Genomic DNA, 22,341 nt, shown 5'->3' with positions numbered 1-22,341 from the left:
CTCTGGGATGCATGCTGGTACCTTAACAGACAGCTCTTCCTCCGTTACACAAGGACTTACCTTAGAACACCCAGGTGATGCTGTTTTTCATGCAGCTCCCTGGAAGTTTAGCAGCCACTTGGGTTTAAACAAAAAGTAGCCACCATTCTCAAACTTATCCTGAAATGATCCTGGAAGTCTCGATAAACCTGCAGGCAGCAGTTCTAAAGCTTGGTCTCTAGCGTGTAAGCATTCAGCCATTGCCTCAATTTCTTATCTAGTCTTAACCTGCAAGCATCAACCCAGTACCTTTTCTTTCTTTCCTTTAGCTTGCTAGTTACCTGTCTTCCCACTGCTCAGTAACAGCCTTGGCTGTTAGACTCAATGCAGATGAACATTTCTAACATAGCTGAAACTACTGTGGTTATTCAGTTGCATTTAGTCTCTGACACTGAGCGGTGTAGAGATCCTGCTCTACTAATCCACTTCCCATTTAATGAGATTTTAATTTGATAAACTTGATGATCAGATTGATTTAGGCTGACGCTTTTAAAACAGGCAGTGAATGTAATTGCTGTGCTTATCAACTGCCTATCTCCCCAAATTCAAACTAACGACAGTCAAGCTGCTATGTTGGCACCAAGTCTAATGGCAGAGAACAGCCTGCTACTACCCCAGGCACATTCTGCATCTGATGGTCACAGGCTATAGGCACTTAAGGTGCAGATAAATACAATGAACAAAACTGCACGAAACCACTAACTGCAGCCATGAAGGGTATTTCTGGATTTTGAGCAGACTTACTTTACCTGTGAGTAATTTTAGGAATGCTTTGCTCTATAACCAATTTAAATGCAAAGTAAGACTTCAAATTCTTCGAGGTTACCACATACAAGTCTACTTACTGGTTAAGGATTTTGAGGGAGACTGGATACAAGTTACTTGGGATGCAAGAATTTGTTTCAAGTTTTGCACCCCATTCCTTTTCCAGAGAGAGGTATCTACTGTATAGCTACTGACTCCAGAGCAAAGCTGCCCATAGTTCCCGTGTCAGGTACGACATACTCAATCGTCTGGCTTCTAAGATTTATTGCCAGTGGTAATTTCCTTCTGGATTATCACTCCCCAGGGAAGTTACTCCATACAACTTCACTTTTCTGCTCTGACCTTGCTTTGTACCGTTAAGTGCATGCATTCCCTGGCTCAGGAAATTGCATTCAATTCACACCTCCTTCTCCTGCACTTCACATAAAGCAGTGTCAACTGGTTCTCAGTGGGCAGCAGGGGTGCTAAGCAGCTGGTGGAAACCTACCAGATCACTTGCTTCTTGTTTCACTGAAGTGCTCTACAGATCAAATGCAGTATGTTAAGTTCACTGCTTCTCATTGTAAAACAACCTTAAGCAGTATCACACAACTTCACACATACAAGAAAGTGTGTTTTATATGTATACACAATTGTAACCATTTTTTTTTTTTTCAATGTCTTTGCTATTTTAAATCAGAAGTATCTGGTCTCAATTTTTTTTCAGAATAGCACAGCAGATCATCTAACAGTTCCTTGTCAGAATTCTAGGCAGAGGGAAAAGATTCATGGTTTGATTAATGACTGACAGCCTGGTACAAGCAATTCTGGTCATTCAGGATGATGGAATGTGGAAGAATTGCTGTATTGGCCAGAGTGCCAAAGGGAAAGTATGAAATTACTTGAAATAACAGCTTTGTTTCATACTTCTCAACAGCTCCATAGGCCTGCCAGTATTTACTGTTTCAGGGGAATCCTCAGACAGTCAACACACACCTGTACACAAGTTACAGCGATAAAACCAATCATTTTAATTGAAGCCATTAAAAAAAATTGTGAGGCAATATAAATGGTAAAAGTACACTTAGGAAGGAAGGAAGGAAGAGCTAGCACTTTCTGAAAAGCTTTAAAACAGCAACAGACGCTTTACAAAAGATTTGACGGAAGAGAATAAACTTCTGTCAACTACAGGTACTGTATAAAGGTAACATTAACAATCATCTTATAAAATACAGCAACAGAGACCATACGGATACTCAAGCTTCTTTGAAACTAAGTCTTCTGGGGTCTTGGTTAAAATGTATGTTCAAAAACTATTTTAAACAAGGACTAAAAGCTTCATATTTTTAATTTACAGTTCCCTGGCATAAACATCACACTATACACATCTTCCGAACAAGCAGTAAATACAATTTTGTTTAACCATGCGTGGTGTCATCTTCTACAAAGTCTTTGGCCATTTCTGCTGTGATCACATCAATATGACTAACCTGGTGGAACAAAACAGAGCATAGTTATTACAGGTACCTCTCTACAGAATAAAACAGAGCTTGATAAAGTTTTCAACAAACACTAATTAAAAGTTTACCTTATTTCTGAATTTTACACCGTAGAACTTGTCAGCTGATTCCAGCAATTCAGGCCTAAAAGTTGTTGTAATGAACTGAGCATGTTCAGCTAATTCCATAATCATATCTAAAAAGAACGTAAGAAATCTTTATTAATGTCACCTTTCTAGTTAAGCAGGATATGTCTTAGCAGGAGACAGTTTAGTATTCCTTACTTAAAATGAGATTTGGTTAATTAAAAATAAAATAGAAATCAAGAACGAAGCCACACCACGTTTATATACTATAATAAATTCCAGTCTTAACCTAGATTTTTTACACCATATTCAGTTGTAACTCCTTAGCTGCTGTATGTGCCAGTACTGAGCTTCTGCCCAAAGCCCATCTTCAAGTGCAAAGGGAAGCACAAAGGTAAATTCCAACACGTGCTGAGATATTTCAAGGAGTACCTCACACCTGAAATGTCAGGTACTATAGGTCAGACAGTCACTTCAAGCACACTGAAGATAAGTAAGGTACCTGAAACAGCTTTCCTGTGCTGAGCATCCAAGGCTTGGTCAATTTCATCAAACAAGTAAAATGGAGCCGGATCACATTTCTGGATAGCAAATATCAGGGCCAGAGCTACCAGGGATTTCTGTCCACCTGAAAGTTGCTGCATTTCTCTCATTTCACCCTGCTTCCCCGTGAATGATACCTAAGGAAACAGTGCAACAGGAAGATGACTTCAAAATACTACTCCACAACATCACTTGCTATTATAGCAAATAAATAGATTGGTTCAACCTTGACTTTATTAAAATACAGTTTAACTTTAATTTAAAAGACTGTTCAGAGTGCTGGAACACATATTTCTCCTTACCCTTATGCCAACTCCAGTGAACTGGTCTACAGATGGCACACTGCTCTGTGATCCAGATCCTCTTTCACTCTCAGCGCTGCCCTCACCTTCATCTTGGGACTGACTGCCTTCCACATCTCCTTTCTTCATCACTAACGTGGCCTTGCCACCAGGGACTAACTTCTGGAATACTTCACTGAAATTTTTTGACACCTTAAAGGAAACAATCATGATTTCATTATGTAATAAAGTGCAAACGAGAGCAGTTTTTACACGCTTCAAGTATTTAAGTAGGGATATCCAAATTCAAATTTAAGCACCAGCATAAGAGAGAAATGTGAATACAAAGCTTGGTCTAAAAACATGATTTAAGCCAACTGCTTTTGTAGTTTTCACTTTTTTTCTTCAAAGTGGCAGAATTAAAATAGAAAACAGCAAAAACAAGTTTGATTTTTATTTCAGTGAGCTTCAGAGATGAGATGTCAGTTAAGAGGATGAGCTTCAGAAGACGACTTTACACACACTGCAATTAAGACCCTTTGCTAACATTAGAAGACTTCGCTAACATTTGGAAAATGGATTTAGAATAGCTCATCACCAGACCTTCCTCAGAAGAGGTTTTACGTAGTACAAAGAGTTATCAGAAAGGAAGCATTTAAATGGTTTCAACAGCAAGAAAGGTAACACAGTCAAGATCAGCACCCATTTAAGATGTCAGCTTGTTTCTTTTGTTAGTATTAATCACACAAAACTCAAGTTCCATGATGATGTTATTATTCCATGATGATGTTATTACTACATAACAGCTCCACTTAGTTGTGTATCTTCCCATACAGCAGCTACATAAGGCTATTTATTTCTATTCCAGTCTTTCCTACTGTTGCCATTTTGTTACCTGCTTGAAAGTCAGCTGAATAGCCTCGTATTTTCTAAGCTCTAGCACGTTCATCAGCTCCATGATTGATTTGTAGCCCCTGTCCAGCTCCTCTTGTCTCTTTATTAGTTTTTCCTTCTGCTCTGAGAAATTCACAAACTGATCCAAAGCTTTTTTATTAACATGACTGTATTTCTTCAGTTCTGTATTGCATTGCTCCAACTTGCGGAATAACTGTGGGGAAAACAGACGTACATGGAACCAATATTTCAGATTTGTTTGTTTGTAAATAACATGAAAACAAGCACATTTATTACCTGCTTTAAACTTAAAGTCTGATATTTTTCAAAAGCCTCCTGTGGAAGTGAACCCAATTCTCGGATTTTCTTCATGCATTCCTCCTTCTTCTTGAGGAGCATGCCTTGCCTATTAGTCATTTTTTCGAGTTCTTTTGTGTCATGGTTAATGGCATCCATATGCTCCTTTTCCATGTTCTTCCAGCGTTCCATGCTCTTTTGCAGTTCCTTAATTCCCGCTTCTGTTTTGTCAATGGAGTTATCCAGATCTGAAATATTGGGGAAAAAGCACAAAAGCCAAAATGGTTATGCCTACATGTCTGCACTAAGACAAAAAGCTGAAGTTTCCTCTCTTCCTTCAGAGAAGTCACATGGTTGAAGTCTAGAAAGAGAAGCAGAAGTAGTGGTGATCCATACAGATGCTATTTCCTATTTGACAGTAACTTAAGTTTCAGACAGTTTAGGAGAAACTCAAGAACAGCTATACAAAATCATGCTGTGTATGAATGCTGCTTCAGAATATGATGCCTGATGCCAAAACTCTGTTGGATTTTCCAATGTACAATTGCAGACACTTGCACTTCTGTTCAATTTGCACAAAGTCTTGCTTCTGTCTTTTGGATTGTATTCCAAAACACCTGTTATGCACTATGTAACTACTACAGCATATTCAAAACTTACTGCTGCTTCTCATTTTGTGCTGTGTGTGAACGTTCAAAACACTGAAGATTTTTTTTTTTGCAAACAATTGTGTTACCAACCATCTGAGCGTGCCAGTGTGTCCTTCACTCGTTTGTTGATAGCCTCAAGTTCTGATGTCGTGGCAGTAAGGACTGTGCCACCTTCTGTTTCTCGGAGCTCATTCAGTTCCTGTAGGACAAAGTAAACGCCATCAAGCTTCAGCAAGGAAGGGAATGAAAATGTAAGCCAGACAGCTTCCATTGGCCTACATACAATTATTTTCAAAAACTTTAAGGTATTTTCATCTTTTACCAGATCATCATTATGGTAGCCTTTCTTACACAAAAGCAGTGTATACAGAGCAAGATTTTTGTTGCTGAAGTTTAAGCATAACATATAATTCAGCTTGGATACAGGGAAGCAAGAAACACCACAGATTACAGAAAATGAAGAATACATATTTATCCCATCAATAACATGTCACAGCTTTGGAAATAAACTGCAAAAACAGACTGCATAAACTCATTTTAGAGAAAATCCTTACTTGTTCCACTTGGTCTAAGCGTTTTCTCAGATTCTCATTCAGATACGTTTCAACTCTTGTTATGATGCCTTCTAGCTTAATCCTCTCATTCAAAAGCTGTCTATTTTCCTGAAAAATAATAATAATTAAGACAGGATATTTATTGCATTGACTAAAATCCAACTACGCACTCACAATAAAACCCACTCTTGACAGAACCCTGCACAAAAAGATTATGCATTTTTGGACTGCCACTGTTTTTATAGCAGGGAGGAATAGCTGCAGAGATATTCACTGCTGGCAGGTTATCTAGTGTCAAGAAAATCATCAAAATCTGTAACTTTCCTGAACTGTACTAGCACATGGACCCACACTTCTTAAATCCAGAAGAGCTTGAAAGAGTACAGTGACAGTGTTTTTCCAACAGCATGTGGCAAACATAGCAACAAACTCAGAACTGCCTTATTTACTATAAGCCTAAAGGTATCGTTTCAGTTTCCCACATCATGCATCATACCCTTCAGACAGCATCCACTTTGAAGTTAATTACTGCAAAGTTCAAGAGTAGAAGCAAGGAAATTGTGACAATTCCAGCACTACAGGAGTGTAATCCCAGCAAAATATAGCTAGAAAAATTCACCCAGCATTTGAGAAAAACACGCAGATAAATTTTGCAAATGAGAAAACTCCAAACGTCCCAGGCCACTACTGCTAAAACGCTACTCAGTTACAATACATTCATCACTGCTGACTCTTCACATAAAGGACCAAAGTAAGTTTACTGGGAAGAAAAGGTACCACATCATCTGCAAGACATTTTCATTTTAATCTTACTTGTTGCAGTTGCCTAATTTCATCATTAAGAGCATCCACACGTTTCTGATCTTCAAGACTGAGTTGAGACAACAGATCAGTCCCCAGCTCTGCTTTCAGTGACTCTCTAGTTGATTCCATAGCATGCAAACTTGCCTCCAAGCTCTGTAAGCTGCGTTGCTGTGAAATAAAGATTAGAGAGAATAATTCCTTGGAGCAGCCCGCAGATTTATGAATATTACTTCTATATTTATGCAAATATGAGCTGTGTCAGATCTCTAATCATCTTTTCATATTTCAGTAAACGAGAAAGGAAAGCAAATTCACCACTAAAACAGTAATATAAAACCAGTAATTGATTTCAGTATCACTTTACTGTACCTTAGGCATAAATGTCTTTTCAGACTGCTGCCTTTTCTCCTTCAGCATTTTCATTTCGGACAGAATACTGTCTCGAGAGGCTTTGAACTTTCTCTGCTGTGTCTCAATTTGCTGCATTTGGTTCATCAGCTGGTCAATCTCATTATTAATCCATTCTGTGGGCTAAGGAAAACTCTTTAAAGAGACATTTTATACCTAATAGTATATTTAGCTTTTAGTTTTTGCCATATTCTGCTGCCCTGATAAGATGAATCAAAATAATCATTTGTACAGGAGAAATCAAGAATCATCAGCAAGAGTGACTTCCTGACCCTTAGCAGTGCCAAGAGCAAACCAGAAGAGATTCATCTGCTGTTACTTTCACAACGTGGGACTCAGAATAGATTCATTTGAACTTGTAAGGAAAACTCTGCCTTACAAAATATAGAAGAGCAGATGCCTTCATTTAAAAAGCAACATTAAACCAATACAAATCAACTCTCATTCAAGTCTGAGACAAAAGGGATAATTTTCCAGAACAACTGTGATACAACACCTTGAGTCACAGTGCAGATCTTGGAGAGAATTTTAATTGCTGTTGAACTGCTAACATGATGTTTCTCCTACTACAAATGCATAGTTTAACAAGACATCAACATAGAAGCACTAAAAGTCAAACAATTCCCAAAAGCAGAGGCCACAGCAGAACATGTCACCCCATACTGGAAACACTTTTGGAAAACTGGATCAGATACAGAACAAATTAGTAAATTAGTAAATTAGCAGTAAAGGACAAAGAAATTTTACTTTCTAAGTGTCTTGGGATCCGTTTGTGTTACATTCCAAAACTCACTGTCAGATATGGCAACAACACTTATTACAATTACTGGTCTACCACAGAAATCCTTGTGTGGCATTGCCCTTCAGCTAGCAGTTGAATGAGCACCCTACCTACATCCTCTACTGTTCCCTCCTCAAAAAGGAAAACCAGCCCTGAAGGTGATGATTTAATATACCTATCTATTGTCCCTAGAGTAATTAACAGAACCAGGCAGCACAAAGAACAGTCGAAACAAATGCCATAGTTAATATGTCACATTTACAAGCATTAAGAATCCTGTTTTTCACCCATTACTGCAAAATGAAATCTTTATCATCACACAACCTTTCCCAAAGGAAACAAAAGGATATTTTCAATGTTTCTGCGCAAGTTTTCATTGAGTTTTGCTTCAAGTTCACCAAGTTCTTCTTCTGCCTTTCTAACATCTTTTTGCAATTCAAGACGAGACTTTCTTGTGTCATAATAACCACCAGTCAAAGCACCACGATGGCTGACTTGATCACCTAAGAGCACAGCAAAACAAGACTAGAAGTAGCACATCATTTATTCTCTGTGATATTTGGAGCAGGTTCTATAGTACAGTTTGGTAGTATGACTAGAACATTTCAGCTAAGCTAAACAAATGCTGCATCAGTATAAGAAGTTGCTATTTACAATTAAGACTTTACATAAAGTTCCGTAATTAGTGACATATTCGTTTTGGTGTTCCATTTAAAGTATACTTCATTCTTCAACACCAACACAGATTGCTATTATCTCCTTTAAGAAAAAAAAAAAAAGCAGCATTGCTGATTATTTCTTCCTCAGACATCCCTTAGGAGAGTTTTCAGATTGCCTTCCAGAGAAAGAGATAAATAGTAAGCCTGCATGGAATCTGCATGCAGGAATATGCTACTACCAAAAGATGCTTTAGGGAACACAATGTGTAAAAGTACCTGGTACGCAGAAAAACCCACCTTGCACTTATCAGCGCTGTTTTAAGTTGGTGGAATAAATCATAAATACTTCAGGAGAACAAAAGCCTTCTGAATTTGAAAGAAGGTGAGCACAAACTATCTACCTTGCAGTTCTCAGGATGGAGAAACAGCTACTAACTTTTACATCATAATATGATTAAATAATTGTGACAAAATTCTGCATTTCGAGTACTGCACCTAACCAAGTGTAGCTGTGTATTCAAATAATATAGCTGGGACATAGTCTAATTTTGGTAACACTGGCAGACTATGCATAATGAGTCTCACACTTCAAAGGATCCCACTTTTCCAATAAATAATTTGTCTAATTGCAACATTTACCTTCCAGAGTAATACAATCCATAGTGAAAGCTCTGGCCAGCTGGGTAGATACTTCCATGCTACGACAAATCAGAGTCTTCCCAAACACGTGTTTGAAAGCTTTGTCAAATCTTGGATTGTATCTCAGTTTACTGATCATAGGAATAGCATCCTGAAGGGACAGTTATAATGAGAACAGTGCAATGACACAAACAGAGCAAGCATACTGCAACTAATTCAAGCAAGCCCTAAAAAAATAAAGAAACCACATCAAAAGTAAAAACATAACACACTGCCTTATAATACTACATTCTTGAAAGTTAAGCATATCTCAAATTCACTGAAGATGAATGCATGCATTCACAATCAGACTTCTGGAGCTCCATATATCACAATTTATTTAGACAGTGTCAAACTCCAAACTCAAAGCACCACACTGCAAATGATTACTTTGGAAATACCTAAGGGGGTGATAGTCTGATTAAACAGGCAATACAAACCTTGTACGGAAATCAAGAGCAAGATTTTGCTATTTTAGTTTTTAGCAGCTAGGTTTGAGCATTAAAGCAGCTAGGAGTCTGCTGGCAATCTGAGTATTACATTACAGAAACTGTTTCAACAATTACCATTAATTGGCTGCAAAAAAAGAAATCCACCAAGGAAGAGTCTTACATGGCAAACAGAATACAAACATTCATACAGCTTTGCTAGTAAAGCCCTCCAAAAATAGACAGACTAGAAGACTGATTCTTTTGTATTTATCTTATTTTCCTATGTATGCCTGAGGGGCAAAGGGAGAGGAAAGGAAATTTTAAAGAACTTATTCTACCACAAGGTCATAGGAAGTCATCACATTTAAACAATTCACTAAGTGCCAAGTAAGAGCAGATTCTTTCTTGAAATACATTTTAAAGATACTTTTAAAACAGCTGTCACTTAAGATTTTTTTAAGATATCCAAACACAAGTCAGTCCAAACAGAAAGTCTCCACAGCTGCAACACAACATTATCCTTCTCTTTTGCCCATGGCAATCTTTCAGCTAAAGAATTCAAGTTTAGTAATTCATGCAATTATTCTCAGATTGCAGAACTTCCTATTGCTATATTGTCACCTACGTACTCTGTAGGTGGAGTTTAACTTTGGAGAAGATACAGCATGTAGCAAAGCATTTGCCAACAAAAGGGTTTCCAATCTTGAGAAGCACTAAATTAATAGCAGTATTTAATTGCAGACATTCAACAAAAGAAAGTGGCAGGCAATACGTAATAGGCACACAGTTCAAGCAACAAAGGCTTATATTTGTGGAGAAAATAGGTTCAAAATGAACACTCACATTAGTCTCAGGATAAGCAGTATCTCGAACATCTAGCTTGTTCAATGGGAGGAATGTAACTTCTCCAGGAAGGTTCATTTTGTTAAATTCCATTAAGATTTTTGTACTGACTTCATCAGAATCCACAATGTGATAAAATAACCTAATTAACAAGCCCCAAAACACAAGAAAAAAAAAAATCTTCAATGTGTCAAAAGCACAAATATTTGAATGGGAACATTTAGCATGCAGGTGACATTACCTGTCACTATAAAGTCAAGCTGCACTTGCTCTACTGTTTTTAAGCACTGCTGTCAAAGCAAGCAGATGGTACTCTTATTAGAATGACAGCTTTTAAATAGCAGTTGGCTACTTAGAGATAACCCTCACATACAAGATTTTCTAGTGTAAGTGAAAAAAAAAACTCCTATTGTTATTGAAACATCAGCATTACTTACCATAGAATGCACCACACCAGGAGATTCTTTGCAAGCATCAGGAGCATCTCTCTTGGCCTATCTGCCTTCCCACTCCCTTCCCCAATACCCTCCCACCTTGAAACAAGATTAAGAGAAGTTAGAATACACCTCTAAAATCTGCAGAATTCTTAGTCCCTTCTTGAAGGGAAAGTGTGACGAGGCCATAGAACAGTGCTCGATGAAATAAGGATCAGAGCTCAAGACTGAGAGGAAAAATAACTAATATTTCAGATAGAACGAGCACAGGTCCATTTGTAACACTCTAGCTGCACCAAGTTAATACTGAAGAGTATGTAGTTACCTGTTCCCTGCAGTAACTTCAACGCACGTGTAGAAAGCTGGTTCACATTCAAAGTTGTTCATCACAATGCCATGGTAGCCATTCAGGACGTGCTGGTTTATTCCTTTTCGACGGAAGTGCTCCAAAACCTTGTTTATGCTGTCGATACCATTCAAAATGGCCTGTTAAAGCACAGATGATTACTGCACCACAATTAAAACATCTAGAAAAAAATATCAGCTTTCTCCTCAACTTGTAGAGAGCAGCAACCATCTTTCTTGACAAACTGCTGCTGACTAATGAACATTAAAAAAAAGTTGAGTGTACCACATTCAGGGTAGTATATTTTTTTTGTTAGAACAAACAAATATCAAAAGGAATTTGGTAAGCTTTCCGTTTCTACCTCATCTTCTCACCTCTCCTCTAATACCTTAAGCTTACAAAATGAATTTCAAAATACTTCTAGAGCTAAAAATATTTGTAGAACAGCCTACATAGATGATCACCTTATTTTAAGTAAAGGTAGTAAGACTGCAACCAAAGGAAATAACTTTAAAAGATATCTTTAAAAGAATACTACGACTTTTCCTTTAGGAATGGGGAAAAAAAAAGCTTACAAAAGAAGTTACAACAAAAAATACAAGGCCTCCTACCTTTCCTGTTGCTGCTCTGAGAAGCTGCTGTTTCTTTTCCAGGTCCTCCCGCTTAGCAGCAAGAGCCTGTTGCTCTGCGTTCTCCTCTCTCCACAGATAACTGCACAACAACCACAGTTCAAGTATTATAAGGGTGAATGAAATCCAAAGTTTTTTTTTTTTAATCTAACAGTTTGCTAATTGAACAGAAGGGCTAAGTACAGAAGTTCATACATGGCTATATTTAAAAACATACCTACATGCCATGTTAACAACTACACAGTTGGGGTCCTTCACATTAAGTGAGGTTCAGACATATTTCAATTAATTACTAACTTTCTTTCGCTCTGTAGTTCATCCTTTTTATTTTTCACTTCATAGTACTTTCTGTCCAGTTCTTCAACACGAGCCTTCACTTCATTAAGATCTTGGTCCAGTTTCTAACATAAAGAAAAGATGACTATGAAACTGCAGCATTCTTTAGTTACCATTTTTATGCTCCCTCCACCCTTCCAATTCAGTGCTTAATTACTACTCAGAATTCAGAAACAATTTCTACAAAGTTTTTCCACCAATTTACAAATTACAAAAGCAGTATGTCAGCAAGTAAGTAGTGCAAGGCACGGTGATCAAAACAGGTACAAAGCAGGCACAGACAAGCTGTGCACCTGGGCATTTTTCAATGAAACAGCTCACCAGCAGCCTTCTTTCAGTAGATAAGAACGAAAATTAACATCAGTTCTATAAAATGCTTCTTACTGAGCCATACAATATCATTACAGACAGCCTATGGTAAATGTCAGTTCCTTCATAAATCAACTGATAGAGTCATTATTTAGCTAATGCATACATCATTCACATAGCTTATTTCACCACAACACTGTTTTCTCTGTACAGCTACATTCCTGTATTTTTCCCAGGCTGACCTGAATTTCAGTTCATCAAACACTGCACGTGCCCATCAACCAGCACATGCAGTGTAGCAGCACTGCACAGGATGCTCTCCTACTCTAAGCAAAGGGGTTTTTAGTCTTGCAGCTCCAGCTGAAGTGATATTTCTGGATGTCCCTGCTTTATTTGAAGGGAGAGCTGCTTCTGAACACATGGATATTAGAATCTAAAAATTATGCAGATAATACTGAGAGAATAATCTTCTTTCACTGAAAAGGGTCTCAACTCCTAACTACAAAATTGCAATTGCGGTGCAAAGGTGAAGTGCTGGCAGCAGAGCTTAGAAGATTCTGTTCTCTCCTTTTCCCCTAAAGAGTGTTAAAACACCCAACATTCACCTCTATGTATGGAACAGCCATGTTCAAAACAGACAAAAGCAAGGCAGCTCTGTGTCTCTTTCTGAAAACTCAGGCCAAACATATTGGGTAAAGAATCAGAAAGTAAATCTACATAGCAAAGTTTGAAGTAGTGCCAAAGGGAGGTTCAGTCTCATCTGTGGGTATTTAAAAAAACAAAACAAAACAAAACAAAAAAACTATCTACTTTTTTTTTCCCCCCTAAAGATCCCACCCAAAAAGAGTCGCATCTTCCTTTGGGGCACTAAGTTTTATTAGTTTGTCCACAATTAGATTGAGCGTTTATTACTGCTCAGTATTTTGAGAGAAGAATTAAAAGGGAAACTTACACTGTACTGTTCCAAATTTTTCTCCTTATTTGCCTCTGTATCCTCTAAATCCTTGTGTATAGCTGCAATCTGCCGCTTCTTGTCATTGATTGCTTGATCTAGAGACTTCAGTTCTTTCTTTATCCACTTATCTCTTTCTTCTTTGGATGTGAACTGGCTTCCCCGACCTTGCTTTGCATAAAGATCTGTTCTTTCCTGCGTAGCCTGTGCAAGTCTATATTGAGAAGGGGAAGATGTGTTGTATTAAAAAGAACTCTTGAATTTATGAAGAAAAAGCGCTGTTAATTACCATAAGAATTTTCCAAAACAGTCAAATCAGGCTCTAGTTAAAGCAGTTATAACTAAGAAAAGGATCATGGTATGAACAAGACAATCGTGCAGAAGACTTCCCAAAACAGCAAGTTCATAGAACTCCGAAGTGGTTATTTAAGTTCACTAAATACTGATTTCCTCACCAGTTCAATACCCAACACGAAATGAGGCTTATTTAAATAAAGAGCATGTATAACCACTCCATCCTCAAATATTTAATAAAACCCTAAATATACTGCACATCTGTTCTGGTAGTATCACGGCTCTTTCTATAATGCTTAACTCCCCTCACTGCAGAACACTACAGACCTAGCAATTCCTCTCTCTTCTTTCTCTTTTACACTGTTGAACTTGGGCTCCGTTTCTGCTAATTCTTTCTGTTTCTCCTCAATTTTCTCAAGAAGCTTTTGCCTCTCCTTTAACAGCCTTTTCTGAAAGTGAAAAAAAGCAATAATTAAAATGAGGTTGTAAAAGAAACTCTACTAATATCTTTAGATAAATACACAATACTAAAGAATAATTTAATTGTAAAAGCACAAGATAGATTTGCAAATGTGATGCTACATTCTTTCAGCACTCAACAGAAGTAAATCCATTTCCAATCAGAACAGTAAAGATAAATGAAATTAAGCATTCTTAGGAAGCTAAACTATGCAAGTACGGAAGGTCCTCAGGGGCTGAACAACAAAGTCCAAGTTAATGCTTTAAAGAAAAAAGAAAAAAGAAAAAATCAACCTCCTCAACACCTTGTAGCAATTGAGTTTAAGAGAATTGAAGGTGCTTGGTTCTGTAACGCTCAGGATGATAAATAAAGGATCTGAAATTAGGACTTGGCTTACATCCCCTAGAAGCCAAGAACCCCAAGATATCTGCCTGCATGGCTTACAAAACAATGAAAGGCTATAGATTAAAGGCAAACAAAAACCCACCTAGAAAGTAGGCCAAAAAAGCCTTCAGTGTACAAGCAGACTTCCACGAATCACTTACTTTTTAGATTATGTCACTGTTACGTACCCTTTGCTCACTGTTGCCAGCTAATTCATCCTGTAGATCTTTAGCCTTAAGTTCTAGCTTAGTTCTCTGCTTAATCTGCTCCTGTCTTTCAGCACTAAGTTGTTCTTTCTCTTCTTTCATTGCAGAAATCTTTGTCTTCAGTTCTCGAACTTGCCGTTCTATTTCCTATGCAAATTTAAGCATACAGCATTTTAAACACCATGTGCATGGGACACTGTCCTACTCACAGCATTATCTACATCAATGCAGTATGATGAGTATAATCAATTTCTCCAATTCTCAAACAAGATGAAGGCATAGGTTAGATGTATCATGTTTTTACAGTTACTAGTTAAAGCTCAAAATGTAAGAGCTCTTCTCATTTCAAGTCAATGAATTTTGGATTCTGCGTCAAAATTTAGATTTACATCAAATATTTACACTATGAAAAAAATAAAGCAATATAAAGTAAAGGAAAAACCTTAACAAGCCCCTGTTTTAAGTATTTTTACCTCCATTTTATCTCTAGCATCCTGCTGTGCATCTCTCAGCTGCCTGGACTTCTCTCCACTTGTCTCTCGCTTGGCAGAAAGCTGCAGGAGAATACAGCACGTAGCTTAACAAGCAAGATTCTGCTTTAGTAAAATTCTGGTTTCAGAAATGCAAGAACAACACATTCAACTGATGAAAGACAACTGCAGATTTTTAACACTGTGCGCAAGCAAACATCAGTAAAAAGCAAAAGAATGTCTTGTGTTATATTTAATAGTAGACAAAGCATTTTACCTCATCAAGCTTAGCTCGCGTTTCATTAAGCTCCTGATTATAAATTGTGTATTCTAATGCTCTCCTCATTTTGTCCCATTTCTGGTATTGAGCCAGCTCTTCTTTCTCCTCTTCAAGAGTATGAAGTCGCTCTTCGATGTATTTCAACAACTCATTGATCTTCTCTCTCTTACCCTCTTTAAAAAACAAGCCAAAAAGTTCAGTTAAACACTGTAACACATTCCCACACTTTTAAAGCTACTCTGTCTCCTACAGCGATTAATTATTTGTCAAGTTACAAATAAGTAAAGGTGAAGCACTGTTCAGAAGGTATTCTTACCAGTTTCTTTCATTAGTGAAATACTCTCTTCTTTACGTTCATCGTACACTCTGGTACCAGCCACTTCTCTTAGTAACTTCAGCCTTTGGGAGTCAGGAGCTGTGGCCATCTGGTTGATCTAACAATTCAAGATCTATAATTTTAATATCCTTCTCTGAGGCTTAGTACAACAGATCAAACAAGGAAAGACGTGTAGGAATCTAGCGTGCTGCTTTCCATTTCAGACCATTACTTTAGGATAGCTAGGATTCTGTTTGGAATTAATTTTGTTGATTCTCAAATGCTACCAGTTTTTGCTGAAACTCCAAGTTCCAGTACTATACAAACTTCAGAGACTTGTATCACATCAAAGATACATTTAGAAAAGCTTAAGTGTGGCTTTTAAATCCTGATGCTATCTCAGTCAGTTTAAATGCCTCTATGAAAAAATCACACCATTACACTAAAAAAAAAATATTAAAACAAAGTCACATCATGAAATACTCACTAGACACACAAAATCAAGGTAAACCTCACTTTTTTTTTTTCTTTTTTTCCCCACAAACTAAGAAAAGATTTAAGTTTTGGTATACTGCTGCAGTAACTCAACATTGTCATTAAGAATACATTTGATTTTTGACGGTTGTTTCTTTCATTATGTGAAAAAGAATCTTACCTTCCCTTGCTTGACAATATAATACGGATTACTGCGAGAAAATCCAGCACTTTCAAGAAGATTCATTACGTCATTTTTCCTGAAATATTATTGTGAATCTATTAAAAACACTTAAAGCAAAAGTGACAGTATAGTATCAAATGAAAGAGGGCTGGGGGGTGAGGGTGGAATTGTCTGAAAGAGGGAAGGCAGCACCCAAAAATAATATAGCCTTGGGGAGAAAAAAAGATGAAGAAAGAAGCACCTCACTGCAAAGAGGAGGCAAATAAGGCAGGTTCTTTCCTACCCTTCCTTGAGACATCTTTTAAAATATAAGAGATGCCAAACTTTAGAAGTCCAAAAATACTAAATAAGGACTTAAACATACTTTAATGAATGGATTAAACTGTAAATTCAAATAATTCTGCTATTACACAAGGACTGATGCAAATGTTGTCAAATTATCATTACTTGTAGTATACAACTAAGTTAGTATTATTTATTTCAGGCTAGAGATGCAAGAGTTTGATATGACTACACAATTTTGGAGAAATACTACCCAGCTTATTCAGCTCAAGAAAAGAAGTACCTACGTCACCATTTTCTTGTCTAGGAAATATTGGTCCTTCTTGGCTCCAATGACTCTGCGAAGTGAGACTTCCTCTTTATCAATCTCAAGAAAAGAAAGTCCAGTAAATGTAAGTGCTTGCAGTAGGTATAACTAATCCAGAATGCTTACAGTACTTTTCACCAGAGCTAACCCAAAAGCAGTTCCCACCCCAACTATTTTTATAATACTGAGATATGTGAGTCTGAAGCAATGATCTGTAACAGAAGCGTTTAACTTACCGGTAACCTGTTGTCCGAATTGTCAAAAATAATTTCCACAAAAGCTGAAATAACACGAGGCCCAGTACCTTCCTAAGAAACAAGATTATTTTGGTCAGAAGAACCTTCTAAAGAGGGAATCCAGTCCATCCATCTCCCCTTTTCCCATCTCCTTTCATACATTTCAGAGTCAGGAGTATCTATGTAAGATCCACTACACACGTTTTCATTTCTGAAAATCCTGGACAGACATTCACATGCACGCATCAACCACCTATATGAGAATAATGTATTACTTTGTAATAACTTCTCTTATACTGAAGGGAAGCAACAAACGTAATGAAAACGTTTACAAATTCTTCCAAAGCAACTACAGGCCAGCAGTTCACTGTTTTTGTACTATGAGCTCATTCTTTTGTCTTCTTGTCATACACCTTCACTTACGTGCAACAAAGCCAATCTCTGTTCAGGGCGAAGATGACTGAACTCATCACTGAGGACAAATTGAATTGCTGTAATAAAATTAAAAAATAAAACAGAAGATTTATTCTTTCCTTTAGGCGGATACGCAGCAGTTTCTAACTTAAACATATTGTTACACAGTACAATCATGCATCTCAGTGCTCTCTTCCTCACCCCCCAAAACACTTAATTTGTTGGGTCTTTATCACTCAGCCAGCTGTATGCTAGAATTTCAGTCTCTTACTGTCAATATCCTATTTGTTCTTTACATAAGCATTAACAGGGCTCAACAAGCAAGGATTCCCAAGCCAGGTTAAAAACAACAGTAAAATACTTGACACTCAGCAATTCATACAGCTACTGTCTAGTATCTCCACCGTGCCCCTCTGGTTCTCCACCACTGACACTTCCACAAAATCCCCATCGTAATCATGTGTTAAAAGCTATACCATAAATTTAGTCACTAAGAATGTCTGAAGTAACTGTAAATACTACTAACAGTTTCCAGTGTGGGTAATCTTTGGAAATCAGTTTCCTCTTGTAGATCTGTATAGGGCTGCTGAATCACGGCCTGAACCTTTGATTGATCACCTGAGGCGAGCAATGAGTCAGCCACAGGAGCACAGGTGAAGGCAATTCACCTGTGCTGCAGGAAGGGGTGGAGCCTGGCTGCACCTCTCCTAGACCCATTTAAGAGCTGACTGCCAGTGGGGAAGGATTTCTCCGGAGATCTGCTCTATCAGGAGTTCATCTTGTGAGCCCAGGACAGGGTGAGTGACTTTCTCTCATTTCCTCCAATATAAATTATATTAGCCAAGCTCCTGGATATATATATATACATACCATCTGTATATCCATTGATTAAACAAGATCCCTTTTTGGAACTGCAAATATTAGAAGACTATTAAGAGAAACTGAGTAGTGAGGAAAAACCTGAAGCAATATGTGCATTAAGACGGATCTTTTATCTTTGTCAAGGCATGACCACTCCTTGTTAAGGAAGAACATTTGGTAGATCAACTTCAACACAAAACAAACAAAAGAAGCCACCACTACTACCATTATCTCAACATTATATAAAGAAATCAATCCTTACCATAAAAGAAGTTGCTTTTTCCTGATCCATTTCTTCCCACTGAAAATTAAAACACAAAGTATATAGCTACAAATTGAAATCAATGAACTTCAACAATCCACATGCAAATTCAGAAATGTTTTGTTTTGAAAAGACCAGAAAAATACAATTTCTATTCAAAAAATAAATATTCTGATGTTTTAGTAAGGCTCAATGCCTCATCTTTAAGACCAACATTTGCTGCATAACTTCAAAACAGTTTCCCTTCTAGAAAGAACGTTCCAAGCTTTTCATGCTCTCTGCATTAACTATTGCTACTATATTGCCTCCAAAGCCCCTCAGCTTCACTCATCCCCTAGCACATTTGGGATTACCATGAGTTATTTTAAAAAGGCAAACAGTGAAACTAGGTTTCTTTCTCTCCTTTTAAGAACACCGGGCAAGGACAGCCCAGTCCCTTAAAGGAGGACTGTTCAGTGTGGACATCTACACGCATAAAGGCACTCACAGTTCACTTCTCACTCAATTACTACAGAATCACTCTGCTGTCACAGTAAAAAAACAAATGCTGGACTACTTTGCTGTAAATTTGTTGGAATATACCTTGTGAAATTAACAGACGACTGTAAAGAAGCTTCCAGTGCAGAAAATACAAAGTAATCAAATGTAGAAAGAATATAAACAAACTGTTAAGGACTAATTTGACCATGATCTGATGCAACTTTAATTAGTGTTAAAAACCAGATATTGGAACTCACCAATGACATTGTGTTTTGAGCTGAACGGATCCACAATGGTTTGGTCCCGGTAGCTTCGAAAGCCCTGAATGATTACCTATGGAGTAAAGTGACAGAATTACCTCTGCTCTTAACCACCTTTTAAACTTCAAGATGTTATAGAATGCTCACATCACTTATGATACACTTGATATCTTTTCCCTAATCCTGTCAACTTTTGAGCTCAAGACCAGCATCCTGTATTATGAGACTTGGCCCTCCACCTAAGCATCATTTTACGGACAGAAATTTTTCTCCCCGCTCATAAAAGATGCTGGTACATATTTAGGTCAAAGCACAGTGAACAAGAGAGCTCCTTTATAACAAGCTACACTAAAAGAAGCATTTGCATCAAATATTACATACAGGAAAGATACTATCCCATGTTAACAAGCACTTATAAGATGACTGTAAATCTGTCCCATTAGGATAACATTATCCACATTCAGCAAAACAACTCTATTTGCAATTCTTCAAGTAGAGCAGTTACAAACTGCAAAGATGTGATACCAGACTTCACTTATTTTAGGAGCAAGACAGACTTATTTTTTTAGGTTGCACAGTAAAAACAAAGAAAGTAAAAGGCAGAAACATTGGTTCTGTTGAATTCACTTCCTAAACAAACATATACAACCTACACAATGAATTTGGCTAGAGAGCTATACAGCAAGTACTAGTCTAGAAGTACAACTATTCAATTTTAGTCTACAATGCTTGTATCTGAATACTTCAGTTCCACATAGCAGCAAAACCAGCTTCCAGCACAGCTCAGCATTAATCAACCCTTTTCAATCATCAAAACTGTACTGAAAGACTCTACATCAGCTTTCCTCTGCTCAGTCTGACATCAGAAAGATGTCAACAGCCACCTGAAAAGCTGCAAATCTTTTAGGAAGACCACTTACAAATGGACTAGAACTGACATTCAGCCTTTCTGCCCTTCCTTAGCTTTTTGCCAAGAAGATCTTGTTAAAACATCGCTGATGTTTCACCATCAAAACTGACATAAAGGAAGAATTACTGGCTAGGAAGAGAGCAAAACACGTTATGAGATTTCTCAACAGTATAACCACTTAAGTTTAGAAAGCAAAATGAAATTCTGTACCTGCACTATATTCAGACCTAAACCTAAGGTAACCATCCTGAAAGTGATCAAGGATTTCAGTATTTAATGGATCAAAGTATAGAAAGCAAGTTTTGGACCGTGTACTGACTGATGACTACTCAAACACTGTGGCTTTTCAGAGAGGATCTAACACCCAACCCTATAAGTACTAGTTAGCCTCATCTCCTAAATGGGAGATCCTCACAGCAACAATAAGCTCTGCCTTGGTACCAATGGCTTTCAAAAAGAAAAACAGCAGCCACATTCGTTCATTCCGATTTATAAAAGAGAAATTGTAAGAAGCTTGTGAACGATTTTGTTTCCCAGTTCAGCAGACTTCAAGAATAAAAATTAAAAGAATGAGCAAAAATTTGGGAGGCTAGCCAAGTATAAAAGTGTTCTGGTCGGAATAATTTATATCTTTTATTCTCGAAAACACCTGAGTAGCTCTACCAAAAAAACCCAAACAAACAAAAAAACCCACAATCATTATTTGCTATATATTACCACGGAGCTACAACTTCTTTCCACCCACTTACCCAGGGCAATGCTTCTAAAGAATAATACTGGCGGACTCCCAATAGCAGGTTTTTTTTGATGGTGTCTGACTTCAAATCAAACAACATCCCGAGCTGGAAGGGACCCACAAGGACCATCCTGCCCAACTGCTGGCTGGACCACCCTCTTCTATAGCTCCTAGAACACCAGTGCTTATGCTGCACCTAACTTTGACTTCATTTGGGCTTACTAAAACATTAAGCATTACTACCGTTTACTTTTGCGCAATACAAGTCTGTAGAATATTTTTTTTTCTTATTTGTAGTATTTAAAGCAACATGCATCATATATTATACGCGCATCTGAACCAGATGTACTAAAACATTACCAGAAGGCACCTGCAAACACTCTCATGTCGACAAACAATTGACGAAAACCCGGTCACCACGCACAACACGTGCTTCCAAACACAGTCTGAAGCATTATACACACAGGGTGCCCGTTCCTGCCCCCTGCCTACCCCCGGCGCGGGGCAGGCCGCAGCAGGCCGCGCGACGCTGGCGGCCGGAGCCCCTCCGCTGTACCTGCTTGATGTACATGGCTGCCGAGGATGGGGGAGGCGGCCGCCCCGCTGCCTCCTGCTACTGCCGCCGCGCAGCCCGCCCGCACCGCCTCCTCCCGGCACAACGGCTGGCGCGACTCCGGGCCTCCGCCGCCTCCTCCCGCCCCTCCGGCCGCCACACAGAGCTCGGCGTAGAGCACCGCTCACCCCTCACGAAACAAAATGGCGGCGGAGCCACCCCTAGCCCGTCCCGGCGCGAACCATTCGACACGGGGCGGAGGGGGAGAGCGGAGAAGAACTCCCATCCTTCCCCGACCGGAGAAGGCGCCGGGCAACGAACGCCGAAATATTGCCCTTTTTTAAACCGATTTTAATATCTCTTTAGCCTTTCAAGGGGTTCCGAGGCAAAGTAGCTGTCCGAAATCTCCCCTTCTCACCTCACGAATCCCCCCACCGAGCTCGGAAATGTGGTTTCTCCCGCTGGGGGGCGGGTTGGGCGCCAAAGGCAAGTGCGAGGCGAGCGGGGCCGCGCCGCCGGGCGGGAAGGGTGCGGCCGCCCGCCTGAAGAGGGCGCTGCGACGGCCGGGGCCGCGCCGCAGGACTAGAGTGGTGCGGCCGCCCGCCTGCAGGGGGCGCTGCGACGGCCAGGGCCGCCTCAGTGGAGACTCGGGGCCCTTTGCCCGCTTTCTGCTTTTTTCCCGCCCCGTTTTGCCCGGCGCGCACTCAGCGGGCGTGGGCAGCGTGGAATGTGAGCGACAGCCCGGCCGTACTCCCCGAGAAGCTAGTGAAATAAA

At 38.8% G+C, this 22,341-nt stretch overlaps 1 protein-coding gene across 1 annotated transcript; it reads right to left on the bottom strand.

The window, feature by feature from the left end:
- Positions 1-1,790: 1,790 nt before the first annotated feature.
- On the bottom strand, positions 1,791-21,800 carry SMC3 (structural maintenance of chromosomes 3). The gene is made up of 29 exons (XM_010714699.3): positions 21,570-21,800; positions 19,365-19,440; positions 18,628-18,666; positions 17,514-17,581; positions 17,091-17,162; positions 16,835-16,914; positions 16,263-16,341; positions 15,608-15,725; positions 15,289-15,464; positions 15,015-15,095; positions 14,524-14,688; positions 13,819-13,940; positions 13,198-13,411; positions 11,898-12,001; positions 11,583-11,682; positions 10,951-11,111; positions 10,192-10,333; positions 8,879-9,029; positions 7,931-8,083; positions 6,761-6,912; positions 6,401-6,559; positions 5,588-5,695; positions 5,124-5,232; positions 4,384-4,631; positions 4,088-4,300; positions 3,214-3,405; positions 2,871-3,048; positions 2,372-2,478; positions 1,791-2,273 (listed from the first exon to the last, which is right to left on the bottom strand). The coding sequence occupies exons 1-29, from the start codon at positions 21,582-21,584 to the stop codon at positions 2,202-2,204; spliced, it is 3,654 nt and encodes a 1,217-aa protein (XP_010713001.1). The 5' UTR covers positions 21,585-21,800; the 3' UTR covers positions 1,791-2,201.
- Positions 21,801-22,341: the final 541 nt, after the last annotated feature.

This window comes from Meleagris gallopavo, chromosome 8, assembly GCF_905368555.1.
Source record: "Meleagris gallopavo chromosome 8, MGAL_WU_HG_1.1, whole genome shotgun sequence".
Lineage (NCBI taxonomy): Eukaryota > Metazoa > Chordata > Aves > Galliformes > Phasianidae > Meleagris > Meleagris gallopavo.
The sequence above is the reverse complement of the archived record's forward strand: the minus strand, read 5'-3'. Positions and strand labels throughout refer to the sequence as shown.